Source organism: Biomphalaria glabrata, chromosome 17, assembly GCF_947242115.1.
Source record: "Biomphalaria glabrata chromosome 17, xgBioGlab47.1, whole genome shotgun sequence".
In the NCBI taxonomy this organism is placed as follows: domain Eukaryota; kingdom Metazoa; phylum Mollusca; class Gastropoda; family Planorbidae; genus Biomphalaria; species Biomphalaria glabrata.
The window spans coordinates 5562378-5590138 of record NC_074727.1 but is presented as its reverse complement, the minus strand read 5'-3'; the positions used below and the strand labels follow the sequence as shown (position 1 = coordinate 5590138).

General features: G+C 36.4%; 1 protein-coding gene across 3 annotated transcripts; it reads right to left on the bottom strand.

Annotated features, from left to right (window-relative positions):
• Positions 1-232: 232 nt before the first annotated feature.
• On the bottom strand, positions 233-27492 carry LOC106076029 (uncharacterized). Of its 3 annotated transcripts, none has more exons than XM_056014904.1 (13): positions 27419-27492; positions 25713-25839; positions 23846-24024; positions 22509-22701; positions 21034-21312; positions 20510-20785; positions 17743-17883; positions 17062-17091; positions 14552-14623; positions 12282-12314; positions 3859-3870; positions 2868-2912; positions 233-565 (listed from the first exon to the last, which is right to left on the bottom strand). In XM_056014904.1, the coding sequence occupies exons 2-13, from the start codon at positions 25795-25797 to the stop codon at positions 555-557; spliced, it is 1356 nt and encodes a 451-aa protein (XP_055870879.1). In that variant the 5' UTR covers positions 25798-25839; positions 27419-27492; the 3' UTR covers positions 233-554. The 3 variants fall into 3 exon arrangements, with proteins under 3 accessions (XP_055870879.1, XP_055870878.1, XP_055870880.1); XM_056014903.1 differs by having other exon boundaries at positions 234-565; positions 14552-14635; XM_056014905.1 differs by having other exon boundaries at positions 236-565; positions 14552-14635; positions 25688-25839; positions 27419-27435.
• Between the last annotated feature and the right edge of the window lie 269 nt (positions 27493-27761).

Genomic DNA, 27761 nt, shown 5'->3' with positions numbered 1-27761 from the left:
TTATGATCAACAGGGTCAGCAAACATTGACCAATGTGGTCAACTGCTAGGCCACTCATGGTCAACGTCTAGACCACTCTTGACCAACATGGTCAACATTTAGACCACTCATGACCAACATGGTCAGCAATTACACCACAGATGACCAACATGGTCAACAGCTAGATCACTCTTAATCAACATGGTCAAGTTAAAAAAAAAGCCACACGCAAAAAGAATATTTATTCCTTTGACATTTATTATTTTTTATTTCAATTTTTTTTTGTTATAGTTTATATTTAATCATTGTGACAAAAAAATTACACTGTAAAAAAAATAAAAAATCATTAATCTATTTTAGAACATAGCATCCACCGTCTTCGTATGTGACAAATTTGTCAGGTCTCAAGTGAGTCCACGAAAGCGAATTTTGAACTTTATTACTGTCCACCATTCAGTGTTGGTCGATCTCAAAGAATCACAACTCTGGTATTTTCAGAGAATAGTTCATTGTTACATGATGTTATCCTTTTCAAAATGTAGTTACTCCTCCTTTTGGGTGCTTGCTATAAATAGTCAAGAGGTTGCTGTTGGGTAAACAATAATAAAAGTTATAAAATTTATAACATAAAAATATATTTACTATTTTTTTCTCTCTCCCAATTCGCAAAGATTATTTAGACTGACTGGTCGTGTGATATGCGCTTTGGACTGTCGTAACGACGATCCTGTGGGCCATGCAGGAGGTTTTAGCTAGGACTTAATTTTCAAAATTTCTTAGGGTACTATTAAAACTTTAAAAACGAAATGAAAATGGTGCACAAATCTAAAACCACATGAGTGTATGTTTGATATATATTTTCTTTTCTTTTTTATTTCAGTTTTTAGATCCAGATCCGTCTTTTTCTTCAAACGCTTACTGCAGAAATGAAGACAAAGGCTTAAGATATCACCACAAATTAAATGCAAAAGCTGACATTCTCAATTCAGTGATCCTATACATTATACAATATAAGCTATAACGCTAGGCAAAGTGAATTATTTAAACGAGTTAATTCAATAGTCTGTCACACCTGGTATACTTTACTTATGAGAGGCTTTATACCTGATAAACTTGAGTGTAAGATAGGCTCTATACCTGGTATATTTTAGTCTTGAGAGGCTTATATATCTGGTATACTAAAGGTACTTGTAATACCTCGGAGCTATTGTCTCAGTTGAAAGAACCAAACCGGAACTACTGGTGAAAACTGCGAAGTCCACAACAGCACTTGCAAAACTCAAAAGTCAGGAAAGACAAAGACCCTCTACACTAAAACCAGATTGATGCTCTCCCTTGTCACGGCCACATTCTTACATACATACATATATTAAACATAATGTTATTCATTTATGTTTAATATATGTATGTATCACTTGTTTCAGCACCTAGCTTCAACTCTATGTTCACATTCTTACATGCTTGCGAATCATGGACTCTGACTATGAATACAAAGATGAGGATCCTAGCAATTGATTGCATATGCTACAGAAAGATCTCGGGTATTCATTACATTCTTATATGCTGACGAATTAGGGACGCTAACTGTAGATCTCGAGAGGAGTATCCTAGCAATGGAATGGAGATAATAATAATAATAATAATCTTTATTATCCGTATGGAAATTTGTCTTACAATTTGTGCATTACACCAAACAAAAGACATTATAACTATAACAGACCAGAGTGTAGGCCTACATTCACACCAGACTCACTCATAGTTTACATGTGACAAAGTAGGTATTAGTTTACGAGACTAGAAACGCTAAATCAGGTTTCTCTGATATTTTAAGAATATGCAGAAAAAAATGCAGATTACAAATATAAGTAATTTGATTTCCTCGGAGATAAATAGTTTTTAAAATATAAATTTTTAAGTTTTATTTCTTATTACCATATATTGTCATTGGAAATAGCCATTTTGGTTTTAAGGCTTAATACTAGACTATCTCCCTTGAATTACTTGCCAACATTTTTCTGTTGCTGTTTTGTCTTTCTTTCTAGCAGCTATTAGATCTAATATTAAAATTCATTTAAAATGATAGCATAAGAACAAAATACTCTTTTAGAAAAAGTTATTGAAAAAAAAAAGAAGAAACAACTTCATCAATTTATTATTAACATTTTTATAGACCTTCATTTCAGTAAATACACTTAAAAATGCATAAGTTGACAGCATAAGAACAAAAATCTCTTTAAAAAAAGTTTAATATAGATAAGGGATATAAATATGCTTAAAAACAACATGGTGGTCAGTAAATGTCTCTATACCTGATTGTTCTTATTTAATGATTTGATTGCCAGGGGAACAAAAGAGTGTTTGTGTCTGTTTGTCTTTGCTATCGGTGTCTTGTATCTCTTTAGTGATGGTATCACTTAAAAAGATCACATCACAAATGAAGAGATTAGAAACATGATTAATACATCGATTGAACCCCAAGATGACCTGCTAACCACTGTGAAAAAAAAACGTAAACTTAAACTCTATAGCCACTTCACAAGGTCCTCAAGGCTCGCAAAGACCTTCCTTCAGGGAACAGTACCAGGAAAAAAGAAAAAGAGGCAGACGGGAATATAACACAAAAAATGGACAGGCCTGTCATTGAACGAAATTCTACCCAAGATATAAGACAGAGAGGAAGGGAGAAAGACGGTCATTAGACTATGGGGTTAATGAAAGGTGAAACATTACTCAAGAGAGGCTTTTATAACTTAGTCACTTTAGTGAAGACAGGTTTACACCTGGTTGACTTAAGTAAACTGATGGATTATACACATGGTTGACTTAAATCAGGAGGCTCTTCACTCCTGGTTCCCTTAATTAGAGGCTTTTAAATATGATCCACTTACTCGAGTCGTAACTTTCGGAATCTACACTGGAGCTATCACCAGTACCTGAAAAAAATAATTTTTAAGTAAACATTTAAATACCCACAAAAAAACATATTTAAGTAGTTACTAATACTAAGACTGCTTTATTGATCCTTATGGAAGTTTGTTTGATTACATGGACCCATTTCTCATATAAAGACAACACAACAGAAAAATACACATAAATAGAACAGACACAACATTAAGAGTTCATTCAGCGGCTACACACAGGCATCTTGGTGCATTTCATGTTCCCTGATCAATGAGTGGCGGTGATATAGTCTGACCGAGTGAGGTACGAACGAGTATTTGTACCGCTCTGTTTCTAGTCTTGATTGACAGCAGTCCCCCACTTTCGACAACTAGACGTAGTTATGATAGAGCGTGTGGCTGTTGTCTTCCAAGATTTTTCCGATTTTTCTTAGACATTTCTGTTCAAAAAGTTCCTTTAAATATGGTAATGTGGTGCGTGTGATTTTTGATGCCCTTTTTATAATGTTTTCTAAGCGGCGCAACAGTTTAGATGAAGCGTTGCCTTGCCAACAAGTTATTCCGTATGTTAGCAGATTTCGCATAGGGCACAGACAGTTTAAAGCTATTGAGTTTATATAAGAAAAATAGTCACTGGGCTGTTTTGTTCGTCAGAGTTCCAAGGTGGTCTTCCCATGAGAGCTTGTTATCAATGATAACAATGTCATCAATCACAGCAGATTGATAAAATTACTAAAAAATAAGGGCATCAATTAAAGTGATAGAAATAGAAATGGCTTTGCTACATATTAGAAAACCATAGTATCACTACTGTAATAGAATCCACAATTTATTTAAGGAATAAAATAAAGAAAGCTTGATCCTAATAATGAATGGTTTGTTATAAATTATGGCACGTTATGTAAGCTTAGAGATTATCATTTGTAAAAGAAATTCTCCTCCGCTTCATACGTTTGCAAAAGTGAACATCAATGCTTACCTGTTGATATACCTGTCCAAAAGAAAAAAAAATATTTAAATAAAAAAATAATTTGAACGAAAGATTTATTATTGTAAGAAGAAAACAAGTGGAGACCCAGGGTCAAAAGGTCAAGGGAATTCTCACAGTTCAGTCGAAAGGTCAAGGGAGTTTGCACAGTTTGGTCAAAGGTCGACTTCAGACCAGTGGCAGGTAGTTCACAATGGTCGGTGTTTAAACTCATATGTTTAGCTCGAGTTACATCGAAGATTAAGACTCCATAGGGATTCATACTTTAGCTCTCCCCCCTCTCTCTGTTAGGTAAACAATGAATTTACGTAATTTTTCTCTCCCCCCCCCCACTATAATTCATTCACACAGAACCTTTGGCAAACTTTAATAATTGAAATAAAGGAGGAAACTCCCCCTCCTCCAGTACAAAAAGATATAATGTTAATTTCTGATTGAATATGTTAGTGCAAACACATACAAGAAATTTATATCTAAAATAAAATGACTCATCAACACGTTTAGGCAAGGTAAAAAAAAGCAAAGGTACCTCATTCATAGCTTGCGATCTATAGGTCAGGTGATGTAAAAGTCATTCATTCATTCATAGCTTGCGATCTATAGGTCAGATGATGTAAAAGTCATTCACTCATTCATAGCTTGTGATCTATAGGTCAGATGATGTAAAAGTCATTCATTCATTCATAGCTTGCGATCTATAGGTCAGATGATGTAAAAGTCGTTCATTCATTCATAGCTTGTGATCTATAGGTCAGATGATGTAAAAGTCATTCATTCATTCATAGCTTGCGATCTATAGGTCAGATGATGTAAAAGTCATTCACTCATTCATAGCTTGTGATATATAGGTCAGATGATGTAAAAGTCATTCATTCATTCATAGCTTGTGATCAATAGGTCAGATGATGTAAAAGTCATTCATTCATTCATAGCTTGTGATCTATAGGTAAGATGATGTAAAAGTCATTCATTCATTCATAGCTTGCGATCTATAGGTCAGATGATGTAAAAGTCATTCATTCATTCATAGCTTCCGATCTATAGGTCAGATGATGTAAAAGTCATTCATTCATTCATAGCTTGTGATCTATAGGTCAGATGATGTAAAAGTCATTCATTCATTCATAGCTTGTGATCTATAGGTCAGATGATGTAAAAGTCATTCATTCATTCATAGCTTGTGATCTATAGGTCAGATGATGTAAAATTCATTCATTCATTCATAGCTTCCGATCTATAGGTCAGATGATGTAAAAGTCATTCATTCATTCATAGCTTGCGATCTATAGGTCAGATGATGTAAAAGTCATTCACTCATTCATAGCTTGTGATCTATAGGTCAGATGATGTAAAAGTCATTCATTCATTCATAGCTTGTGATCAATAGGTCAGATGATGTAAAAGTCATTCATTCATTCATAGCTTGTGATCTATAGGTAAGATGATGTAAAAGTCATTCATTCATTCATAGCTTGCGATCTATAGGTCAGATGATGTAAAAGTCATTCATTCATTCATAGCTTCCGATCTATAGGTCAGATGATGTAAAAGTCATTCATTCATTCATAGCTTGTGATCTGTAGGTCAGATGATGTAAAAGTCATTCATTCATTCATAGCTTGTGATCTATAGGTCAGATGATGTAAAAGTCATTCATTCATTCATAGCTTGTGATCTATAGGTCAGATGATGTAAAAGTCATTCATTCATTCATAGCTTCCGATCTATAGGTCAGATGATGTAAAAGTCATTCATTCATTCATAGCTTCCGATCTATAGGTCAGATGATGTAAAAGTCATTCATTCATTCATAGCTTGCGATCTATAGGTCAGATGATGTAAAAGTCATTCATTCATTCATAGCTTGCAATCTATAGGTCAGATGATGTAAAAGTCATTCATTCATTCATAGCTTGTGATCCATAGGTCAGATGATGTAAAAGTCATTCATTCATTCATAGCTTGCGATCTATAGGTCAGATGATGTAAAAGTCATTCATTCATTCATAGCTTCCGATCTATAGGTCAGATGATGTAAAAGTCATTCATTCATTCATAGCTTCCGATCTATAGGTCAGATGATGTAAAAGTCATTCATTCATTCATAGCTTCCGATCTATAGGTCAGATGATGTAAAAGTCATTCACTCATTCATAGCTTGTGATATATAGGTCAGATGATGTAAAAGTCATTCATTCATTCATAGCTTGTGATCAATAGGTCAGATGATGTAAAAGTCATTCATTCATTCATAGCTTGTGATCTATAGGTAAGATGATGTAAAAGTCATTCATTCATTCATAGCTTGCGATCTATAGGTCAGATGATGTAAAAGTCATTCATTCATTCATAGCTTCCGATCTATAGGTCAGATGATGTAAAAGTCATTCATTCATTCATAGCTTGTGATCTATAGGTCAGATGATGTAAAAGTCATTCATTCATTCATAGCTTGTGATCTATAGGTCAGATGATGTAAAAGTCATTCATTCATTCATAGCTTGTGATCTATAGGTCAGATGATGTAAAATTCATTCATTCATTCATAGCTTCCGATCTATAGGTCAGATGATGTAAAAGTCATTCATTCATTCATAGCTTGCGATCTATAGGTCAGATGATGTAAAAGTCATTCACTCATTCATAGCTTGTGATCTATAGGTCAGATGATGTAAAAGTCATTCATTCATTCATAGCTTGTGATCAATAGGTCAGATGATGTAAAAGTCATTCATTCATTCATAGCTTGTGATCTATAGGTAAGATGATGTAAAAGTCATTCATTCATTCATAGCTTGCGATCTATAGGTCAGATGATGTAAAAGTCATTCATTCATTCATAGCTTCCGATCTATAGGTCAGATGATGTAAAAGTCATTCATTCATTCATAGCTTGTGATCTGTAGGTCAGATGATGTAAAAGTCATTCATTCATTCATAGCTTGTGATCTATAGGTCAGATGATGTAAAAGTCATTCATTCATTCATAGCTTGTGATCTATAGGTCAGATGATGTAAAAGTCATTCATTCATTCATAGCTTCCGATCTATAGGTCAGATGATGTAAAAGTCATTCATTCATTCATAGCTTCCGATCTATAGGTCAGATGATGTAAAAGTCATTCATTCATTCATAGCTTGCGATCTATAGGTCAGATGATGTAAAAGTCATTCATTCATTCATAGCTTGCAATCTATAGGTCAGATGATGTAAAAGTCATTCATTCATTCATAGCTTGTGATCCATAGGTCAGATGATGTAAAAGTCATTCATTCATTCATAGCTTGCGATCTATAGGTCAGATGATGTAAAAGTCATTCATTCATTCATAGCTTCCGATCTATAGGTCAGATGATGTAAAAGTCATTCATTCATTCATAGCTTCCGATCTATAGGTCAGATGATGTAAAAGTCATTCATTCATTCATAGCTTCCGATCTATAGGTCAGATGATGTAAAAGTCATTCATTCATAGCTTGTGATCTATAGGTCAGATGATGTAAAAGTCATTCATTCATTCATAGCTTGTGATCTATAGGTCAGATGATGTAAAAGTCATTCATTCATTCATAGCTTGTGATCAATAGGTCAGATGATGTAAAAGTCATTCATTCATTCATAGCTTGTGATCTATAGGTCAGATGATGTAAAAGTCATTCATTCATTCATAGCTTCCGATCTATAGGTCAGATGATGTAAAAGTCATTCATTCATTCATTGCTTGTGATCTATAGGTCAGATGATGTAAAAGTCATTCATTCATTCATAGCTTGTGATCTATAGGTCAGATGATGTAAAAGTCATTCATTCATTCATAGCTTGTGATCTATAGGTCAGATGATGTAAAAGTCATTCATTCATTCATAGCTTGTGATCTATAGGTCAGATGATGTAAAAGTCATTCATTCATTCATAGCTTGCGATCTATAGGTCAGATGATGTAAAAGTCATTCATTCATTCATAGCTTCCGATCTATAGGTCAGATGATGTAAAAGTCATTCATTCATTCATAGCTTCCGATCTATAGGTCAGATGATGTAAAAGTCATTCATTCATTTACAGCTTGTGATCTATAGGTCAGATGATGTAAAAGTCATTCATTCATTCATAGCTTGTGATCTATAGGTCAGATGATGTAAAAGTCATTCATTCATTCATAGCTTGCGATCTATAGGTCAGATGATGTAAAAGTCATTCATTCATTCATAGTTTGTGATCTATAGGTCAGATGATGTAAAAGTCATTCATTCATTCATAGCTTCCGATCTATAGGTCAGATGATGTAAAAGTCATTCATTCATTCATAGCTTGCGATCTATAGGTCAGATGATGTAAAAGTCATCCATTCATTCATAGCTTGCGATCTACAGGTCAGATGATGTAAAATCATTCATTCATTCATAGCTTGCGATCTATAGCTCAGATGTTGTAAAAGTCATTCATTCATTCATAGCTTGCGATCTATAGGTCAGATGATGTAAAAGTCATTCATTCATTCATAGCTTGCAATCTATAGGTCAGATGATGTAAAAGTCATTCATTCATTCATAGCTTGCGATCTATAGGTCAGATGATGTAAAAGTCATCCATTCATTCATAGCTTGCGATCTACAGGTCAGATGATGTAAAAGTCATTCATTCATTCATAGCTTGCGATCTATAGGTCAGATGTTGTAAAAGTCATTCATTCATTCATAGCTTGCGATCTATAGGTCAGATGATGTAAAAGTCATTCATTCATTCATAGCTTGCAATCTATAGGTCAGATGATGTAAAAGTCATTCATTCATTCATAGCTTGCGATCTACAGGTCAGATGATGTAAAAGTCATTCATTCATTCATAGCTTGCGATATATAGGTCAGATGATGTAAAAGTCATTCATTCATTCATAGCTTGCGATCTATAGGTCAGATGATGTAAAAGTCATTCATTCATAGCTTGCAATCTATAGGTCAGATGATGTAAAAGTCATTCATTCATTCATAGCTTGCGATCTACAGGTCAGATGATGTAAAAGTCATTCATTCATTCATAGCTTGCGATATATAGGTCAGATGATGTAAAAGTCATTCATTCATTCATAGCTTGCGATCTATAGGTCAGATGATGTAAAAGTCATTCATTCATAGCTTGCAATCTATAGGTCAGATGATGTAAAAGTCATTCATTCATTCATAGCTTGCGATCTACAGGTCAGATGATGTAAAAGTCATTCATTCATTCATAGCTTGCGATCTATAGGTCAGATGATGTAAAAGTCATCAGGATCTATGGCCGACAGTTTACGGGAGTATCATGTGACCAGCACAGCGTTTTTACTTTCCCCAACGTAGGTCATATACCCTTTAGAATTGAGTGACTCAATTGGGGGTGGGGGGAGGCTAATAATAAAGGAATTCAAAATCCCACTCTTCAACGAGATTCGAAACGCAGACGCCTCGTTTTGGTAAGCCAAGCACTTTAACCATCCGCCACCAGGCCCCCTATACGCTAGGTGCATACCAAAATTATTATTTTATTTTTTTTTTAGAATTTCTTTAAATATAATTTATTTTAGAAGAAGAAGCGTCGCCACTCAAAAGGAGAGATCACTCTCGTCTCGGAGAGGCAGAAAGAAGACAACTGAAACTGACCAACCCGAGACTATAAACGAGAAGGCTGTGGCGCTTATATCATTGCTTCATAGTTCCACCCATTGGCGTAGCATGATACCCGTGGGCCCGGGTTCAAGAATATATTGGTGGCCCCCCCCCTCCCCCAATAAGACGAACACAATGTATGACAAAACAATTGAGTAATCTGAATGTATCGGCACATTGACCAAAAGACATTCCATTGCAAGTAGAGTAGCTTTTTAATCATCTAATTGTGATTGACTCAATGTCAATGTTTGTCCAATTTCTGAACAGAATGAAACGAGGTAACGGACTTTCAAATATATAAAAGAAATGTTTTATGAGTCCAAGTTCCCATTCTACACATTTACATTCTTTAAACACTTCTAGGTGTCACGCTTTGAAACATTGATACAAACTAGTATCTAGTTCTAGGTCCATTATTTAACAGTAAATAGATCGAACATTTATTTAGTGAACATTTCTCTGGCCTTCTAAGTAGCAAAGTAAGAAACCAGTGCAGCTATTTCTTAATGCGCGTGCGGCTTCTTCTGATGAAACAATGCCCAAAAGCCATTCTAGTATCCAATCATATTGGAAGCACATTCATAGCTTTAGTCTAGTGGTTTATTTAAGGATAAATGTTGTTTTTTTAATTACTTGGAGCATTTGTTCAGCAAATTCTGCTGACGTTTGATACTCACATATATGAAAACCAAGAAATGACTCTTATTTCTATTTCTTTAGATGTTCCGTCAACGGAGATCGCTAAACAGTATCAAAAAAAACAAACGAATTTGATATCAACTTTTTATTTGCCTTGAGCACTGCCACCAATGAAATAGACAAATGATACCGAATTGATATCCTATAGTACCGGTATTTTTTCCAGAACTACCCAACAGGTCTATTATCTCGTTTTGAATCTGTTGGGCTTTGATTTCTTGTCAAATTTGAATATTCATAGCAATTTTCTGAGGTTTTTGTATAAATACATAGCGTTAAATTTCTTTAAGAACAATGAACCAAGTTTCAACCAAATACTAAGCATTGGTCAGAGAGAGTGACACTATTCCATGATCCATTTAGTTACTTGTCTATCTTCTAGATCGTGTTCTAATCCTGCTCCCCAAGTCGGTTTCCTCATTCATCGCAATAGCGCAAGGAAGTTCAACTTAAACAATTCCTATGTTAACACTCGGATGTTTCTTTGACTTGCTAAATATTTAATGTTATTTTTATTTTGTTTAGATTTTATCTCCTTTTTATTCTGATATAATGATTACCTTAACATTTTGTATACAATACAGAAGACAACAAAACAATGCGATGAAGACTTTCGAGGACGCATCGTCTTGATTGAATGTCTTACACTATTTCACAATGTAAACTTCTTTGGATTCAATAGTTTTTTTTTTAAATGTCAGACTAATTTTCTAAATGTCAGACTAATTTTTTTTTTAATGTCAGACTAATTTGTTTTGGTCAGACTACCCAGATTATACTTTCACTTACAATAACACACAAGACAAACAGGTTAACGCATCCACGTTGAGCAGTCAAGGTTATTGAGAAGTTGTAGGCCTATATAGTTCATGATAAAATACACTGTACAAACTAATATATTCGCTGCAGTTCATTAATTATAAATTCATAGTTGCAGATATATGAGCATAAGATACTATTAAGCAGTCAAGGTTATTGAGAAGTTGTATATAGTTCCTGATCAAATACACTGTACAAACTAATATATCCGCTGCAGTTCATTAATTATAAATTCATAGTTGCAGATATACGAGCATAAGATACTATTAAGTAGTCAAGGTTATTGAGAAGTTGTATATAGTTCATGATCAAAGATACTGTTCATTGTAATATACCCGATGGAGTTCATCAATTATAAAGTCATAGTCACAGATATAGGAGCATTAGCGAGTGGTCAAACAAAATCAGATTTTCATGTTCATTACAAAGAGCGAAGATCCAAAATTGTTCATAGATAATGATATTGTTGGTGCGTTGACCAGCTGACAGCTCAGCCTGAACGCAGATTGGAAAAATAGACTCTAAGAGTATAGCAAGATAAAGTAATGATTTTACATATTTTAAATACAAAGCAAAATAAAAACATATTGAGCTTTGAGAAAATTGAATAATTTGCAGCTGTATCGAAATTTTAATTAGTGACAATCAGGACTGTTTCTTAACCAAACTCTCCCCATCCCCCTTTCCTGTCATACTACCAATGGTTTTATGAACAGACAAGGAAAAAAAAAAGAATGGGACGATATGGAAACGATTGTCACCTTGAACGAACGATTAGGGCTAGCCACCATTATAATATACAAAACTTAATAAAAAGCCAATCCGTACATTAAAGCTTCAAACACTGGCTTCGAAGTGGATATAAATTTTGATACAACGTTTAGGATATTTTGAGGTAGCTTTTTAAAATTCTATTTTTAATCGGTTTTTACAAAAGGGAAATTATTTTTTCACTTTGGTGTCACCCCCAAGTTCTCAACAATTCAAGAGTCATAGGCCCAAGCGAAATGGGCCCCCTAATGGTAGTTGTCCCGGGTTCATTGAGCCCCTTCTCGCCATTGATGCTACGCCAGTGGTTCCACCGTTATAAAAGCTTTTTTTTTTTTTGTTTTCTTAATTAAATGCCTTAAAAATTCTTTTAATTATTAACATAACAAATGGAGGCGTCACAAGGGTTGGTGTCACCCGGTGCCACCTTCACCACGCCCCCCCCCCTAGTGACGCCACTGATAGCAGATCATCTTACTTACTTTTAATTCGGCTTGGTCCTGTGTAGACATCACCTGGAAAAGTTAAACACCTTGATTGATAAGTACCGGGGAGTTTAAAATTGTCTTAGTCAATGTAAGTACTCACACACACGCAGGCACACACACACAGACAAATACATACTGTGTCCTAGTCATAAATTTATAAATACTTTTCCCTTTTTTTTTCTCAAAGGGCAAGGCCACTATGTTAAGATTTATTCTCATCACGATTATACAATAACTTACACTGACCTACAGAAATGAAAACATCATACATCATGAATACTTTGCATACTATAACTTCATAAGCATTACTTTCAAGGACTACTTTGGTGTTTCAACCACTACAAAGGGGATACCATCACAAACATTAATTTAAAAACAAGCAAATATGAAAAAAAAAAATAAAAAAAAAAAAAAGAAAAGCTTATGTAAGGGGAAAAACTCCACATTTAAGGCCAATATCTGTAAAAAATATTTCCTTTTTTTCGATATCCAATCAAATGTATTAATTACCACTATTTAATTATTTATTAGTATTATTATTATTTTTTCGTGTTTTGTCTTTGACAATTGAGCAAAGTTTCAGCTTGATCCAAGAATGGTAAGTGGGAGATATAACGTGTTTAAATTTTGTAACAGACAGACAGACAGAGTTGATATAAGCTTAAAAAAAAATAAATAATTTACTAGCATTGGAAATAACCGAAAAATTAAAAATTTGCTATCACGCCAAACAAGGTGATTTCCCTTTGATAACTAACGTTGAAACAAGTGTGAACAGGGTTATAGCTCTTTTGTTTGATCAGCAGCTAAGTGATCGACCTAGATTGTCACTGCTAGTTGACTGACCTACTTTGTCACTGCTAAATGACTGACCTACTTCGTTACTGCTAGTTAACTGACCTACGTTGTTACTGCTAGTTGATCTACTTTGATACTGCTAGTTGACTGACCTACTTTGTCACTGCTAGTTGACTGACCTACTTTGTGTACGTCTATCGGTTCAGATGGTCTTATATTCCTTTATTTGAATAGAATAGCTTCCTGGTCTTGTGGTATGCGATGCCGACTGTCGTCACGAGGGTAGAGAGTTGAAGCCTTTCCCGTTACGATCCTTCTGGCCGTCACGCTGGAAAGGCAAAGAATGCCAGCAGCAGAGCTAGACAGGCATTGGATTGGAACCCTAACCCTCTGGGCACAAGACGCAGAGGAAGACCACAAAGAACACGGAGACTTAGTTTACTATGTAAAGCTGAGGGCAGGAAAGATCTGGGAGGCAAAGCAGTAATCGTCCGCATAAGACTCGTCCGCATAAGACTCGTCCGCATAAGACTCGTCCGCATAAGACTCGTCCGCCTCCCCCGTATTCACGAGGGTTATTATTATCTCAAGACTCTTCTTTTACATCCCAAATGTCATGGAGTGTGTTTCTATGGTGACGGTGGGAAGAGGTTAGCTTTGCAGTGTGAATGATGCAAGATAAGTGACATTGTCGTCAGTGGTTTTTTGTTAGGTCAGACGACTCCAGAACGCCAGAGTGAAAAGACGTGTTTTTGTAGTGAGTTCGATTTTGTTCAGAATATCATTTTATATTATCACTAAAGTCTACCACATTTTCTTTTTCATTTTATCATTAAGTTGAATCAGTCTATAATGTAGTAAAAGCTCTATTTAGTATTGTTCACAAAGAAGTCATTCAAGTTATTTAAGTTTTACAAGGGTGGCTGCCTGGTCGTGCGGTTTGCGCGCTGGACTGTCGTTCGGATTTATCGACGGTCGAGGGTTCAAACCCTGCCCGCTCCCATCCCCCGTCGTCCTGCGGAGGTTTGGACTAGGAAGTAAACTATCTTCAACTCTGAAGGAACATCCGAAACATGTAAAACAAAACATTTTACTAACAAGTTTATTTATAATACGCATAGAGTTGTCTACCAGCAGTTTGGTGCTATAAATCAAAGGCAGTCTGCAACTTCAATCAACAATCGTGCACACATAGACATAAATAAATATAGACTGGCCGATAAAAGAGTTTTATGAAACGAAAGTTTGTGACTTGCAATTTTGTGTACTATATTATACAGCAGTGTAGTTTTGTTTCTCTAAGACTGACGATCATGCAACATTTCGGAAATCCGACAACAATAGATATACATGTTTTCAAGTTACATGAAGTTATTTCCTTTTTCCAGTCTATATTTAATGATGTCTATGCATGCACATTAATTATATTATGAAACTTGAGACTAATACAAAAAAAAGGAACTGACCTAGAATGTCTTTGGAAGAGATTTTGTATGGCGCTGGTGCGTGATGTTTAGGACTTTTACTTTTCCGCCTATCTGAAACAGAAACTAGACACCAGTGCATAAGGATAACATCTTGCCTCGCACGTGTGACAATAATTCTAAATTAAAGCAAAGCAGTATATGAGGTTGACAAGGATGGAGTCACATCAACTCATTTGATTAAAACATGGTGTCGTCTTATCTTAAACATGCACGGAAATAAACCTAATAAATGTATGTTAATGAATACTTTTTCTCTATATAACTACAGAATGTTATCAAGGCATGGATAAGCCGATATGGCAGATTTGTGAAATTGCGATGCACAATTTAATGGATGCTTGCGAGGCCCCTCTTCAAACTTTAAAAAAAAAAATCGCAACTATAACTATTACTTTTATCATCGACATTCATTATACAACATGCGTAGGAAGCAATTCAAACGTAACAGCAGCCAGTAACTTAATGAAAGTTACGCCAATCGTACGATACACAAGATAGAAAACTCAAGAAAACATTAAGAAACTGAAACAGACACAATATAGAGCGGTGAGAATCATAACAAACGAATATTCACATTTGACTAGTGTAACACCTTTAGTAAAATCACTAAATTTAGAAAGCCTTCAGGACAGAAGACTCAAAAGTAAAGTAGCAGTTATACATAAAACACTGAACCATAAACCTTCAAATACAAAAACAAAATTTAATAAAATACTCAGAAAGACACAAAGATAAAGGCACATTTCTCATCCCATATGCTAGGACAAATTTGTACAAAAGCTCCTTCTTCCCTAGTGCTATTAGAGCATGGAATGGGTTACCTGAGCTAGCCAGGAAAACCAGTGACTTGGCAGAATTTAAATCATTGGTTAATATGCATGACTAAATGCATGACGCGTAGGATGTAATTATCTTCTTTTTTGAAGTAATGTCTGTATTATATAAGATAAGAAGATGAGATATGTTATCCATGTAAGTCCCCCATTGTTAAAAGCCTGTGACAAAAACCCTGCCTGATAGTGATAGGCTAAATTTAACTAGGCCGGCCCCTGATGCTGTGTATGTGTGTAGACTAATGTAAGATATGTACCGGATATAAAAGAGCATGATGGGTATTGAAAGTAGAAAGACACGTGATAATACAAAATGGCAACAAGTAGATTACTGAGTTGAGCGAGGTGATGAATGGAAGTCTTTTAGCATCATTTTAATTTGAAGTCTATTTTGTATATTGTAACAATATTGTAGCTCTGTAAGTATTTGTGTCAAATCATTGTTTGTGACATGAACAAGTCGGGAATCACGGAGTACAACTTTTTATTGTGTTTATAATGTTTCACGTGAGGTGAAACCTAATTGGGAATTATGGGTAAAAAGTCTCGTTCTGAGAGTTGACCACATGGTCAGAAATCAGTAAGTACCTTGAGCATACACGTGATTAGATGCATAATATGAATAGTGATAAGCATTACCAGTTGTGTAATTTATATATTCTATTGTATTTCTGAAATATTGAGACACAATATGTGATTATTGATGGCTGGACTGGCCAGTGAACTGTTATTTTGTTATTTCGTGTGTTATACATTGTACGTCTGCTACTCATCGTATTAAGTTTTGAGTCTATATGTTTCTTGTGCTACTATAGTTCGTAGTACTCAATAGATCTAGTAGACCTACGCGACATCAAGTAGTTCATCAGTTCAAGCGAAGGAAGGCATCATTAACTCTTTCTCTCCGAACTGACGATACCAGCGTTGATTCCACCAGAATGTGGTAAATAATTACGGACAGAAAGAGTTAATTACTGTACAGTAGGCACTTAAACATGCGTAATCAAATGTCACATAATGAGCAGTGACAATTTGTTACAAAAGAATACGTTTATTTCTAAGATTTGTGATTAATAATTGTTAATTGCCGCAATCGGCGAGTCGAGTTAATAATTACGTCTAAAACTTAGGTTGGATTATCTTTCTTGAGCTACTATACACTACAGACCAAACCATCAACAAAACTCCAACTGCTTTAACTCTTTCTCTCCGTAATTATTTACCACATTCTGGTGGAATCAACGCCGATATCGTCAGTTAGGAGAGAAGGAGTTAAAATGTGTTTTCGCACGTTGTTGTTTATGGCGATATCTAATTAAATAACTATGTATGCTTCAATACTACTGGGTTTGCGCGTCACGTGATCACTGTCACGGATCAAGTTGAAAATTTGCATAATTTTTCACAGTCGATAATAATACACGAATCAATTATTTTTGTTTTATGTAAAGCAGAAAAGGAGCCAAAACCTGTAACTCTCAGATAAATGGTAATAATTAACGGTTACTTCCCCTTATATAAGCTTAGGTTTAATTTTTTTCTATTGCTTGTTACTATGTCTAGTTTCCATGTTCCTGAAAAGGACATTTTCATTTATATGCTTAATTTAATGTTATAGATTAGACTAATTGTTTGTAAATAAAAAATTTCACTGACCATAATATTCGTACACAAAGATGGAAGAAACTGAAACAGAGCAGAAAAGAATGTATTAGTTTCTTAGTTATATTTATATATATATTCATGCTTTATATCAACCATTAATGTCTGGAGTTGCAATACCATTTACCAATCGGCAGCACAACCCTACATTTAGAGGGCCATGTTCCGATCCCGCGGATAATCATTGTCACGCATCAATTTAATTAAACATAGTCTTGGGTAAAAATAAACTTAGCGGAAAAAACGCACGTGCAAGTGTCAAGAATTACCCATGACTTCATCACATCCGCTGACATCCTGACATCTGGTGCGGAATGTGCCTTTCCGATTGAGTATTAAATTAAGTTGTGACTTCATATTTCTCATATAAGATTTAGCGCATTTCTCTCTTCAATACCTCGTTGCTTTTAAGTCTCTGTCCTAAAGCGTCTCGAAATTAAGTGATTTTACTTAAGGCGTTACTCTAGTCAAATGTGGATAGTCATTTGTTTTAAATCTAGCGTCTTGAGATTTATACTAAAAAAAAAAGTGAATTTAAGGTACTTTTTATCATAGTCTTATTAGAAACATATATCGCCGAATAAAAATCTTTTGGCTTTTACGAGTAATATAATACGTTACTTCCCTTTGTGAGGGCGTAACTATGTTTCATGTCAGTTCTCGTTCAAGCCCTACCTGCCCCAAAAATGAGGAAAATGGTCATCACTAGGGCAATCAGGAATGTGTCGATTCGGAATCCGGAGCGTGGTTTCATTTCATTAGAGTCTGACCAGTCGTAGGGCATCGTCTCCAAAAAGTCACCTTGACCTTTGACTCCTGGAAGAACATAGGTGGAGAGAGGGATGTATTATTAAGTTAATGAAACGGAGCTTTTATGATTGTAAAGAAAAAAAAGTGTTGCAAGTTCTAGAGTACAACGAAAGGTTGGGCTTTAAGGAGTTTTTCAACGGAGAGAAAAAGAAAGAGAATAAAGTGTTCTTCTTATCAAAGCTTAGAGCAATTTTTTGTTGGTCTGTCAGTCTGGTAAAAAAGTTTAAAACACGCTTTTTTTCCCTCCCACTTTCATTCTGGAATTGAAGTGAAGCTTTAAACCAGTGATTCCCAAAGTGGTCTATATAGACCCCCAGGGGTCTACGAGGACTTCCCAGTTTCTACGAGGCAACAAAGTTTGGGAACCACTGCTCTAAAAACAATTATTTATTGTACTTGACAAAACATGAATCAATCAAAAAAAAATTAACCAATTATTACTCTAATAGTAGTAATTTATTCATTTCGTTTTAGTAATAAGAAAGAGAGTTTAACCCCGCCATCTTGAGATAAATGACAGTAATAAGCGGTTCTTTCCCTTAGATCAGTTTTTTTGTTTTCTTTTGCTTGTTTACATTTTGCTTGTTTTTACTTTTGGTTTTATTCTGCTCCCCTTCCCCCGCAACATACAAGCTACCTCAAAGAATAACTACCAACCAGTTTTAATACATTATCATCTTATTAAACTTTTGAAGGGCTTTGTTTTTAATTACAGGAACAAATGGAAACATAGGCTTTGGGCTTTTTGACCGGATGTACAAAAGACATACAAGTCTGTTTAACTTCGCTAACTTGGCCATTTTACAAGGGAAAAAAAAGGACGCGCCTGCCATTGAAAGAGGCTCTATCTAAGGTGAAAGACAGAGAGAGATGGAGAAAGACGGTCGACAGATCCTGCATGGTGCCCCAACGGTCCAACAGACTATGGTATAGGTAAAAGGTAAAAAAAAAAATAAATCTCGGCATTACTTTTTTTTAAAATCATAGGCCTTAGTGCTTTTAAAGTTCCATATGCCTTTTGTAGATCTTATCCTATACATTATCATTATCTTTGTGTCTTTCTGAGTAATTATTAAGTTGCGCTTTTGTGTTTGTAAATTATGGTTCAGTGTTTTATATATTACTAGTCGACCGGCGGCATAGCATACGCCGCTATTTTGCAGGGCCGGTCTTAGGCCACTGCAACCTATGTGACCGATTTCCCGCGCACTCCTGTCGATTTACCAGGAGCTCCTGGAAATCTGCCAAAATTGCAAAATATACGAAAAAGTCCTTAAAATATACGGAAAAACATAGAAAAAAATTGTAATTTTGGGGTGTCATTCAATATGGAAAACCTCAATTCTACGCGCTATTAATAAAAACGGCATTATGCATTAGCCGTAATTGTGTAATCAGGTGAAAGAAGCTTCTCGCGCCTCAAACTAATGAAGAATTACTGGAGGTCAACAATTCTCAAAGATAGATTGAAACATTTGGTAATTCTTGCTATTGAGCGGGATCTATATGGGAAACAGAATTATTATGATATAATGTATGACTTCTCTACACGCAAGGCTAGTAAAGTAATTCTGTACGTAGTAAAGAATGAATAAAATGCATAGACGAACTTATTTTTTAATACAAACTCTTAAATTTCTATTATTGTCCTCTTCCCTACCCAAACTTGGCCCCGCGAAATCCGTTTCGAATAGGGCCCCACAATGCTTAATTCCGACCCTGCTATTTAGTGTTTGTAAAATGTTTTACATGTTTCGGATGTTCCTTTAGAGTTGTCCAAACCTCCCGCATGGGATGGGAGCGGGCACGGTTTGACAGTCCAGCGCACAGACATCCGTAACGTGTTCTCTCCCCCCCCCCCCCCCATCCTCTTGTTTTTTTTTCGTGGGGTGACTATCCGCAGAAATAAGAGAGTGATCTTTCATTTACTTCTTGTTTGACCTGTTTAGGGAAGAAGAGAATTATATATATAGATTGCTTCTTTACTTTTTTTTAGTCTTGAAGCGTCTCTTAATATAGTGATGGGGTTACTCGAATCAAAAGTTCATATTCCTTTGTTATAAATATCACGCTCTATCTCGCATCTGTTCTAGCTTTTTAATGTTTTCCTGAGTTGCGGGGTCCCAAATAGAGGACACACCTTCTAAAATTGGCATAACCAATGTTAAAAAACATTTTAGTTTTATGTTCTTGCTGATTTGTAAATTCTTTTATAAAACCCTTTTTTTTTTTTAATTTTTAAAATAATTATGTCCACATGGAGATTCCATGATAATTATACATTTATTTTAAGACCTAGATATTTTTAGTTTTTTTAGCCAGACAAACAGACAGATCGACAGATAGCTAGAGTCAATTGCTAAGCTACGACTGCTACGACCCCTGGCTTGTAAATCCTGCCCATAAGTATATGGTGGAGCCCTAGGATATCAATTCTATTTGGACGGGACTATTTCTAGAATGGTGATGTGGCCGTTGTTCCGCGACTTAAAAATGTATATTACTTATCAGGCTGAAAAGGTAACTCATGTCGGGTTTAAATAAATCATTTTAAATACAAAAGATTAATGTTCGCTGTTGGTACTAAACGACGTCTTGACACACGCCTCATGCCCAGCTTTGAGAAACCTACCCGAGATGTAACAGTCGTAAGATCCAGCGTTCTGAGAACTGTCGCTATAGTCTATGTTTAAAGTGTTACTAAATGAAGACACGTGTACTGTCACATTGGCACATTCAGTTTGAAACGACCCAAGTGTGTCGCCGTTGAAGGTCACAACCACCTTAGGTTGCCTAATTCGTGACGCACAGAATGTGATGAGTAGGATCTGGCCTTGGGGCCAACTGGCAGAGCAGTTAAAGATGTCCACCATTGTGTTGTTTAGTTGAAGGTAGATCAGGACGTCAGCTGACATAAGGAAATAGTAGTTCAGATTCCAAGTGCAAAGCAGATTTCAACATGCCAGTATCTATCTATTGTCTGTCCGTCTGCCCATCAGTCTGTTTGTCTCTGTCTGTCTGTCTGTCAGTCTGTCTGTCTGTCTGTCTATCTGTCTATCTATCTATCTAACTATTTATCTATCTATCTATCTATCTAGATATTGGTTGCGACGTCGCAAGTCAGAGTTGAAGCGTTCTTTAGCGATTGTTACTTACAGTACAAGTAACAGACGAAAGAGTTACTGCGACCACATTCGTCAAGGTAAGAAAAGGTCAAGGTGACCAGTGAATTCATCAGTTCCAAGGTTCCGTGCAGGCAGGAACTGCCGTCATCATGCGCGACCTCCTGTCGTCTGTATCTGTAGGTCAACCGAGGCTTAATTGCGTACATCACACAGAAGGTGAAGGCCGTCACGGTCTTCCTGGACACATCCACCATGCAACTCCGGACATTGACTGTTTTGTTGTCGAACGTTATACTTGACCAGACATCCGCTGCATACATTAATGTATATAAAAATATTTTTGGTAATAACTCTGTGACTAAAGTTAATTCTAGGCAAAGTAAAATATACTCTTGCCTGATCGTGTGGTATACTCGTCAGTCTGTCGTCTCGATGGAGCACCGAAAATTTCTAAAACAAACACAATTTTTTATACAAATTTCAAAAAATGAATGCTACTTTGATGCCATTATTTCTGAAAAACGCTAACACAGAATAAACCCAGAAACCTTCAGCTAGATTGTTTCGATAGTTACAAAGCTTATATCAACTCTGTCTGGTAAAAAGTTTGTACACGTTATTTCTCCGACACCCAATCTCGGATCAAGCTGAAAGTTTTGGACCGTTATTTCTTTTACTTGACAATGCAATAATAAATTTTAAAAAATACCAATTAGTTAATTTATATTGGTAATTGATTATTTTGTTTGGTATCTCGAACAAGGGAAAGAAATTGTACTTGACTGAAGTGGTGGTATAACCTATGTGAGTCCGGAATGTTCGGTTTCGCACTTCTGGGCAGGTTATTCCAGTTGAAGCGTGTGTCAGTTGCCTTAATTGTTTTTTCTTTTGCGCTTTTCTTCTGTGAAATCTGTTCTCTTGTCCTCTGCCGTTTTCACGCTAGTTTCCACAGCGCCGCGCCATGATGCTCTATCGCGTGCTTTCGTCTCCCAAGTGTCAGGGTCAATGTTGAAGGCTTTCAAAGACGCTTTCATAATACTGTACTGTTTTCTTTGTACGAAATATTAAAGTATGTCTTCAAACGACAGAAATTTCTGGTAACCATTGTAATGGCGATGGTCTTCGATTCCGAAGATTAAGAATGAGTGCAGTTTTTAAAATGACCACGCCAACCCAGAATGAATGTCCCGCAGCCTCTGTGAGAGCTCTCGAAGTATCATTTGCAGAGGCCATCTGCTGCCAGCTACCTTTCTCTATGCCAGCGAGGGCGAAATGGCGCCTGAGTTGATCTTTATAGCGCGTTGTATAAGTGCATTTAAAGTTATGCAAATAGACAGGGCTGTCACATTTTAAGTGAAAGTAATAAAATCCACGAAGATTTGAACCCAAGCTTTGCAGCTAGACACTTTGAGAGTAACTACCTATTAGTTAAACCCCTCTAGAGTTAAACCCGCCCCGAGGAGCCCGGGTCATTAACGAAGTTTCACCAAATGTTGTTCGACTTACGCTCTAATATGATGGTGGCGGCCTCAGACGTGAAGTTGACCTCGTCGGAGGTGAAGGCCACGACCCTGCTGTTGTTCATCTCTGAGGTCAGCCTGATGGTCACTGAGAAATACATGTTCAATGACGTCACTGATGTGCACCGACAAGCGTTGGCCTGGCTGCTAGAGCACGCTGTAAAGCTCACGCCACAGACCTACAACGATGAAGTAAAAGCATGGGTTACTGTCCCTGACTTAGACCTAGAGTTCTAGATCTATATAAGATGTAATTATTTTGTACTGAATGGACCTCATTCATCAATCGTAAACAAACAACATTTAGCCACGTGATTCCTTTATCTCTTCTATACAAATTACGATCTAATTTTTAATACACAATCGCTATCGCGTGACAGGTTTTTTTTTTCGCTGTTTTATCAATATTATCACGTGACTAAATATTGTTTGTTTACGATTGGTGAATGAGGTCCATTCTCCCTTTTTCTTTTCGTAAGTTAATAAACGCTTCGCAGGTAAAAAAAAAAAAAAAAAAAAAGAAAGATCTTTCTACAATTATTTGTAAGCATATGGTGAGATCATCACTATGGTGTAACGGCGAATGGCCAAATATCCAATGTGAAAATTATCGAACCAGAGATTTATAAGTAAATATCCGCTGATGCTATCTGGCTATTACGATAATTAAATACATGCTTATCAACTAGTAGCAGACGCGGAGGCTTAATGGCAAGGAGCCTGGCTTCCGAACCGAAGGTTACGGGTTCGAATCCTAATGAAGACTTTTTTTTTCCCTCGGGATATTTAGGGTATGTGACATTAGTTTGTGAAAAAACCAAAGACGGTTGGTCGTTGTGTTGGCCACATGACACCCTCGTTCACCGTGGGTCAGTGAAGCGGATGTCCTTTACATTGTCTTCACTATGGATCGTAAAGCCTGAAGGGGAACACTTTATACAATAGCTAGTGATAAGCAAAATTCTAGCGTATTTAGTAGCAGTGAATATTACAAATTTTAAATACTCAGTACAAATATGATGTTTAATTATTAATTCACAGTGAAAGTATTTGACTATTGCACAAATACAACGGATCGACAACTCCTCCAAATTTTTTTGTTTTGCTCCTTTTTATATTTTTCTGAATTTTTATCTAAATTCTCGGGCATAGTATGAAAAATATGTTTATTGTTAGCTCCCTTTAAACATGTATGAGATATTTTTAGCTTTCCAGATAGAATAATCGGGGGAAAATACTCGCCACTTGCCAGATTGGCGTGTGACGGCGTACAAAGTGTCTACCGATGTTAAAAACAGATAATCGAAGTTCCTTCATACTTACCTTATGGCTTCTTCCTGCAACAGGTTCAATGTAGAAGTCAAGGACACCTGACCAGAGGTCACTAAGAAGACCATCTCGGCTGAGAAACCCGACGATGTTAACGTAATCTTTTTGACTCACGACCTTGTTGGGGTAACAGTTGTGAGAAAACCTCACGCCTCCAGTGGGTATGTTAATCCCTTGAAAACAATTATGTCATACACTTATGCAAATCATGTAAATCAATCCTAACCACAACTTGTTATGTGTAAAACCTGCCTATTATGTTTATTTTAGTTATACCAGCAAAGAAAGTAGATACTTAATCTTTTAACTGCTAATATGAAGTTCTGGTGCATGCATGAAAGCAGATAATCCCAATCAAGGCACGACCCAGCTCAGTAATGGTGGATGTGAACACTTCAGACAAGACTAGGGAAGAGCTCCCGGCCCAGTAATGGTGGATGTGGACACTTCAGACATGACTAGGGAAGAGCTCCCGGCCCAGTAATGGTGGATGTGGACACTTCAGACATGACTAGGGAAGAGCTCAAGGCCCAGTAATGATGGATGTGGAAACTTCAAACATGACTAGGGAAGAGCTCCCGGCCCAGTAATGATGGATTTGGACACTTCAGACATGACTAGGGAAGAGCTCAAGGCCCAGTAATGATGGATGTGGACATTTCAGACATGACTAGGGAAGAGCGCCCGGCCCAGTAATGATGGATGTGGACACTTCAGACATGACTAGGGAAGAGCTCAAGGCCTAGTAATGAGGGATGTGGAAACTTCAAACATGACTAGGAAAGAACTCCAGGCCCAGTAATGGTGAATGTGGACATTTCAGACAAGACTAGGGAAGAGCTACCAGCCCACGCCTGTCTACCGAGAGAACTCCCAGTGGTGAAAAGGATTATGGTGCGCCTTGACGCTCTGATTGCCCGAAACGAGCCTTTTTGGAGTTGACGGCAAAGACACAGATTATTTCACATTTGGATACATGGCCTCATTTTTGGTTAGTCGTTGTGCTGGACACATGGAACCTTAGTTAAGCTTTGGCCTTATTAAAAATCCTAACTTCATTTGCATTAGAGCCATAAGATCTATCGCAACCGCAATTCGGATCTCACATTTTAAGAATTAAGGGTTACAGATGTAAAGCCTCCCCCCTCCCCCATGCGTCTCTTTCGTTTCCCAAGAACATTAGGTGGAAAGATTATGATATATTTGTCACAGGATCTGGATGGTGTCAAATATGTCACAAGATGTTCCTGTGATACCGGGGGGCTCTTATGTAGATGTTGATTTTAGATCGTTAGATATTCAAATAATGAAGATCCTTTACTTCAAAATGCAAAACTTTCATTCAAGAACTAGGAATCACTTGCACTATACAAAATGTACAAATGAAACTGCATCAATTGAATATCTTCTTCAGAGCTCGTTCACAAATAAATTCAAACAAATATATATTAATTCTACAACTGAAAATATATGCGACATGTCTCTTTAAGTTCCATCTGACAACCGACGTGTTTTTAACCCACTTAAACAAATTCCACAATTCTTAGCCAAACCACGCTCAAAACACGTGATCAGATGACGTCAGAGCTCTTCAGTCTTTAGAATTTTTTAGAAGAAAAAAAAGCGGAGCTAATTTGTAAGGCTACTTCCGGGAAAAGTTACATTTAGATGCAGTTAGACTGCTAAGTGACAATATTGTTTTCGTCTTTTCCCCTCGATGTTCAGATACGCCCCTGCACAACTGCTGGTGTGATCACAAGTTTCACTATTAGAGATAGAATCTTCTAAATCTACACGTAAAATAAAACTTAAAACTTGATAAAAAAATAAACAAACTTAGGTTTAAAAAACCATTAACAACGTTTTCGCAAGCTTTGTCCTTTGTTCAAAGTAATGTCCATAAAAACATAGAATAAACACATATCAGCCAAACAAGGAAACCCCATATTCGTGTGTGTTTGATTTCTGAATGGAAGAATACTGTCCACCTGGAAAAAAAAGAAAATCGCGTCATTATTTTACTTTGAAACAACTGCATAAGGCAAAATACCAACTAAATTATAATAATATCTAAAATAAAAAACAACAACTTCACAATGATGTTGAACTAATAATATTGATAAAAAAGTTCAAATATCTGTCATATGAATAACACAAAACTAAAGAGAGAATGGCGCTGATGCATATTGTTTTTCACTTAATATTTATTGTTTAAAGCAGTGATGTCCAACCTAATGAAACCTGCGGGCCAATTTAATTTCCGACACTCGTGAAGCGGGCAACGTGACCGTAAAGGTACCGAACCCCCCCCCCCCCCCGCCCCTCCCCCCAAAAAACAACACTTTCTTTAGAAAAAAAGAATCGATCACTTTTCCTGGTAGATTCTAAATTCCACTTGTGGTTTCTTCAACTCTCCAATTTCATAAACGTACAAATGTCAAAGATCATGGTGCCAATGCATAAGGGCCCTAACGTAGGTAAGATACATTTTTCAAAATGTGTTTTTGAAAAAAAAAGGGGGGGTGGAACTTCTACTCTTTGTGCCGACGATTAGGCGGGCCGATCGGAGGAGCGTTGTAGGCTATATGCCGCCCACGGGCCGTTGTTTGGGCATCACTGGTTTAGAGCCATTCGATTTGTTTTTGAAAAGGTTTTTAAAAGTTGCATAATTTGTGTGCACTTTTCAACACTGTGGACTCAAGTTTTGAAGCTGTTCTGTTTATAACAGAAAATAATGTTCAGATTGAGGAAATATTTGATTTTGACTTTTATGTGTGCGAGGTCTGGTACGTTGATGTTGCGCTGGTCAATGTTGTCTGGTGATGTATGCTAAGTAATGTAAACTACATAAACCATGAAGCCTTCAGTGGCAGCATCAACTGACCACCCCATAGAGTTCACCTCTAACTAGCTACAATAGCGTCCTCATCTGTCCTTCCAACCTGGCGAGACTTTTTTTTCTCTGCAGTTTGCAATTCAGATAGAAAACGCATAAAATCATCTGCCAAACTTTGGCCATACATTACATTAATACAAATCTAAATCTTGATATTTATCGTTTGGTAATGCTTAGATTACAATGCAGTTAAAGTGCGAATTTCTGATGTCCGCTGTCCCTTTCATATGCTCTTTTTAGATCTTATCTTATAAATTACAGACGTTACTTCAAAAAGAGAAGGAATAACACCCGCGGCGTATCCAAGTCTAGTCAATCATGTTAGGATGGCTGCCTGGTCCAGGCGCTGGACTGTTTTTCGAACTTATCAATTGTTTCGGGTTCAAACCCTGCCCGCTCCGTTCCCCCGTCGTCCTGCGGGAAGTTTGGACTAGGAAGTAAATTATCTTCAACTCTTAAGGAACATCCGAAACATATACAACTTTTTACAAACAAGATCCAATGATAGTTTAATACTAATCAGTGAATACAATTTGCTGAGTCGTTGGTTTTTCTTTTTAAAATTTGACTTATCCTTAAATTATATAGTTTATTGTAAATGATTATATTCATTTAAAATGGTTAATATAAAATTAAAACGTAAATCCGAATAAATTAAATCAAACACTTACCACAATTTATATCTACAATAAGCTAGTCTTACATAACAAGTAGATAGGACGCCATGTTTATTTGTATGCTGCTGTGCTTCCGTTCATCTTTATATTCGAACGTTTCGCATTTTAAAAAAAGAAATTATAATAATTTGCATTGTTGATTGATTTCTAGGCCGCAAAGCCAAAGAGCTTGGTGTAGAAGGAGATCCTATGCCTATCTTACGCCTAGATCGGCTACCGACCTAAGAGATGGCTAACTCTGAATCCTAACTTGAGGTCAAACAAAACAAAGCAATGCCTTCGGTAGTCAACCCTAGGGAAAACAAAATTAAGATGCCGGTGACCGTTGGGCAGTTTC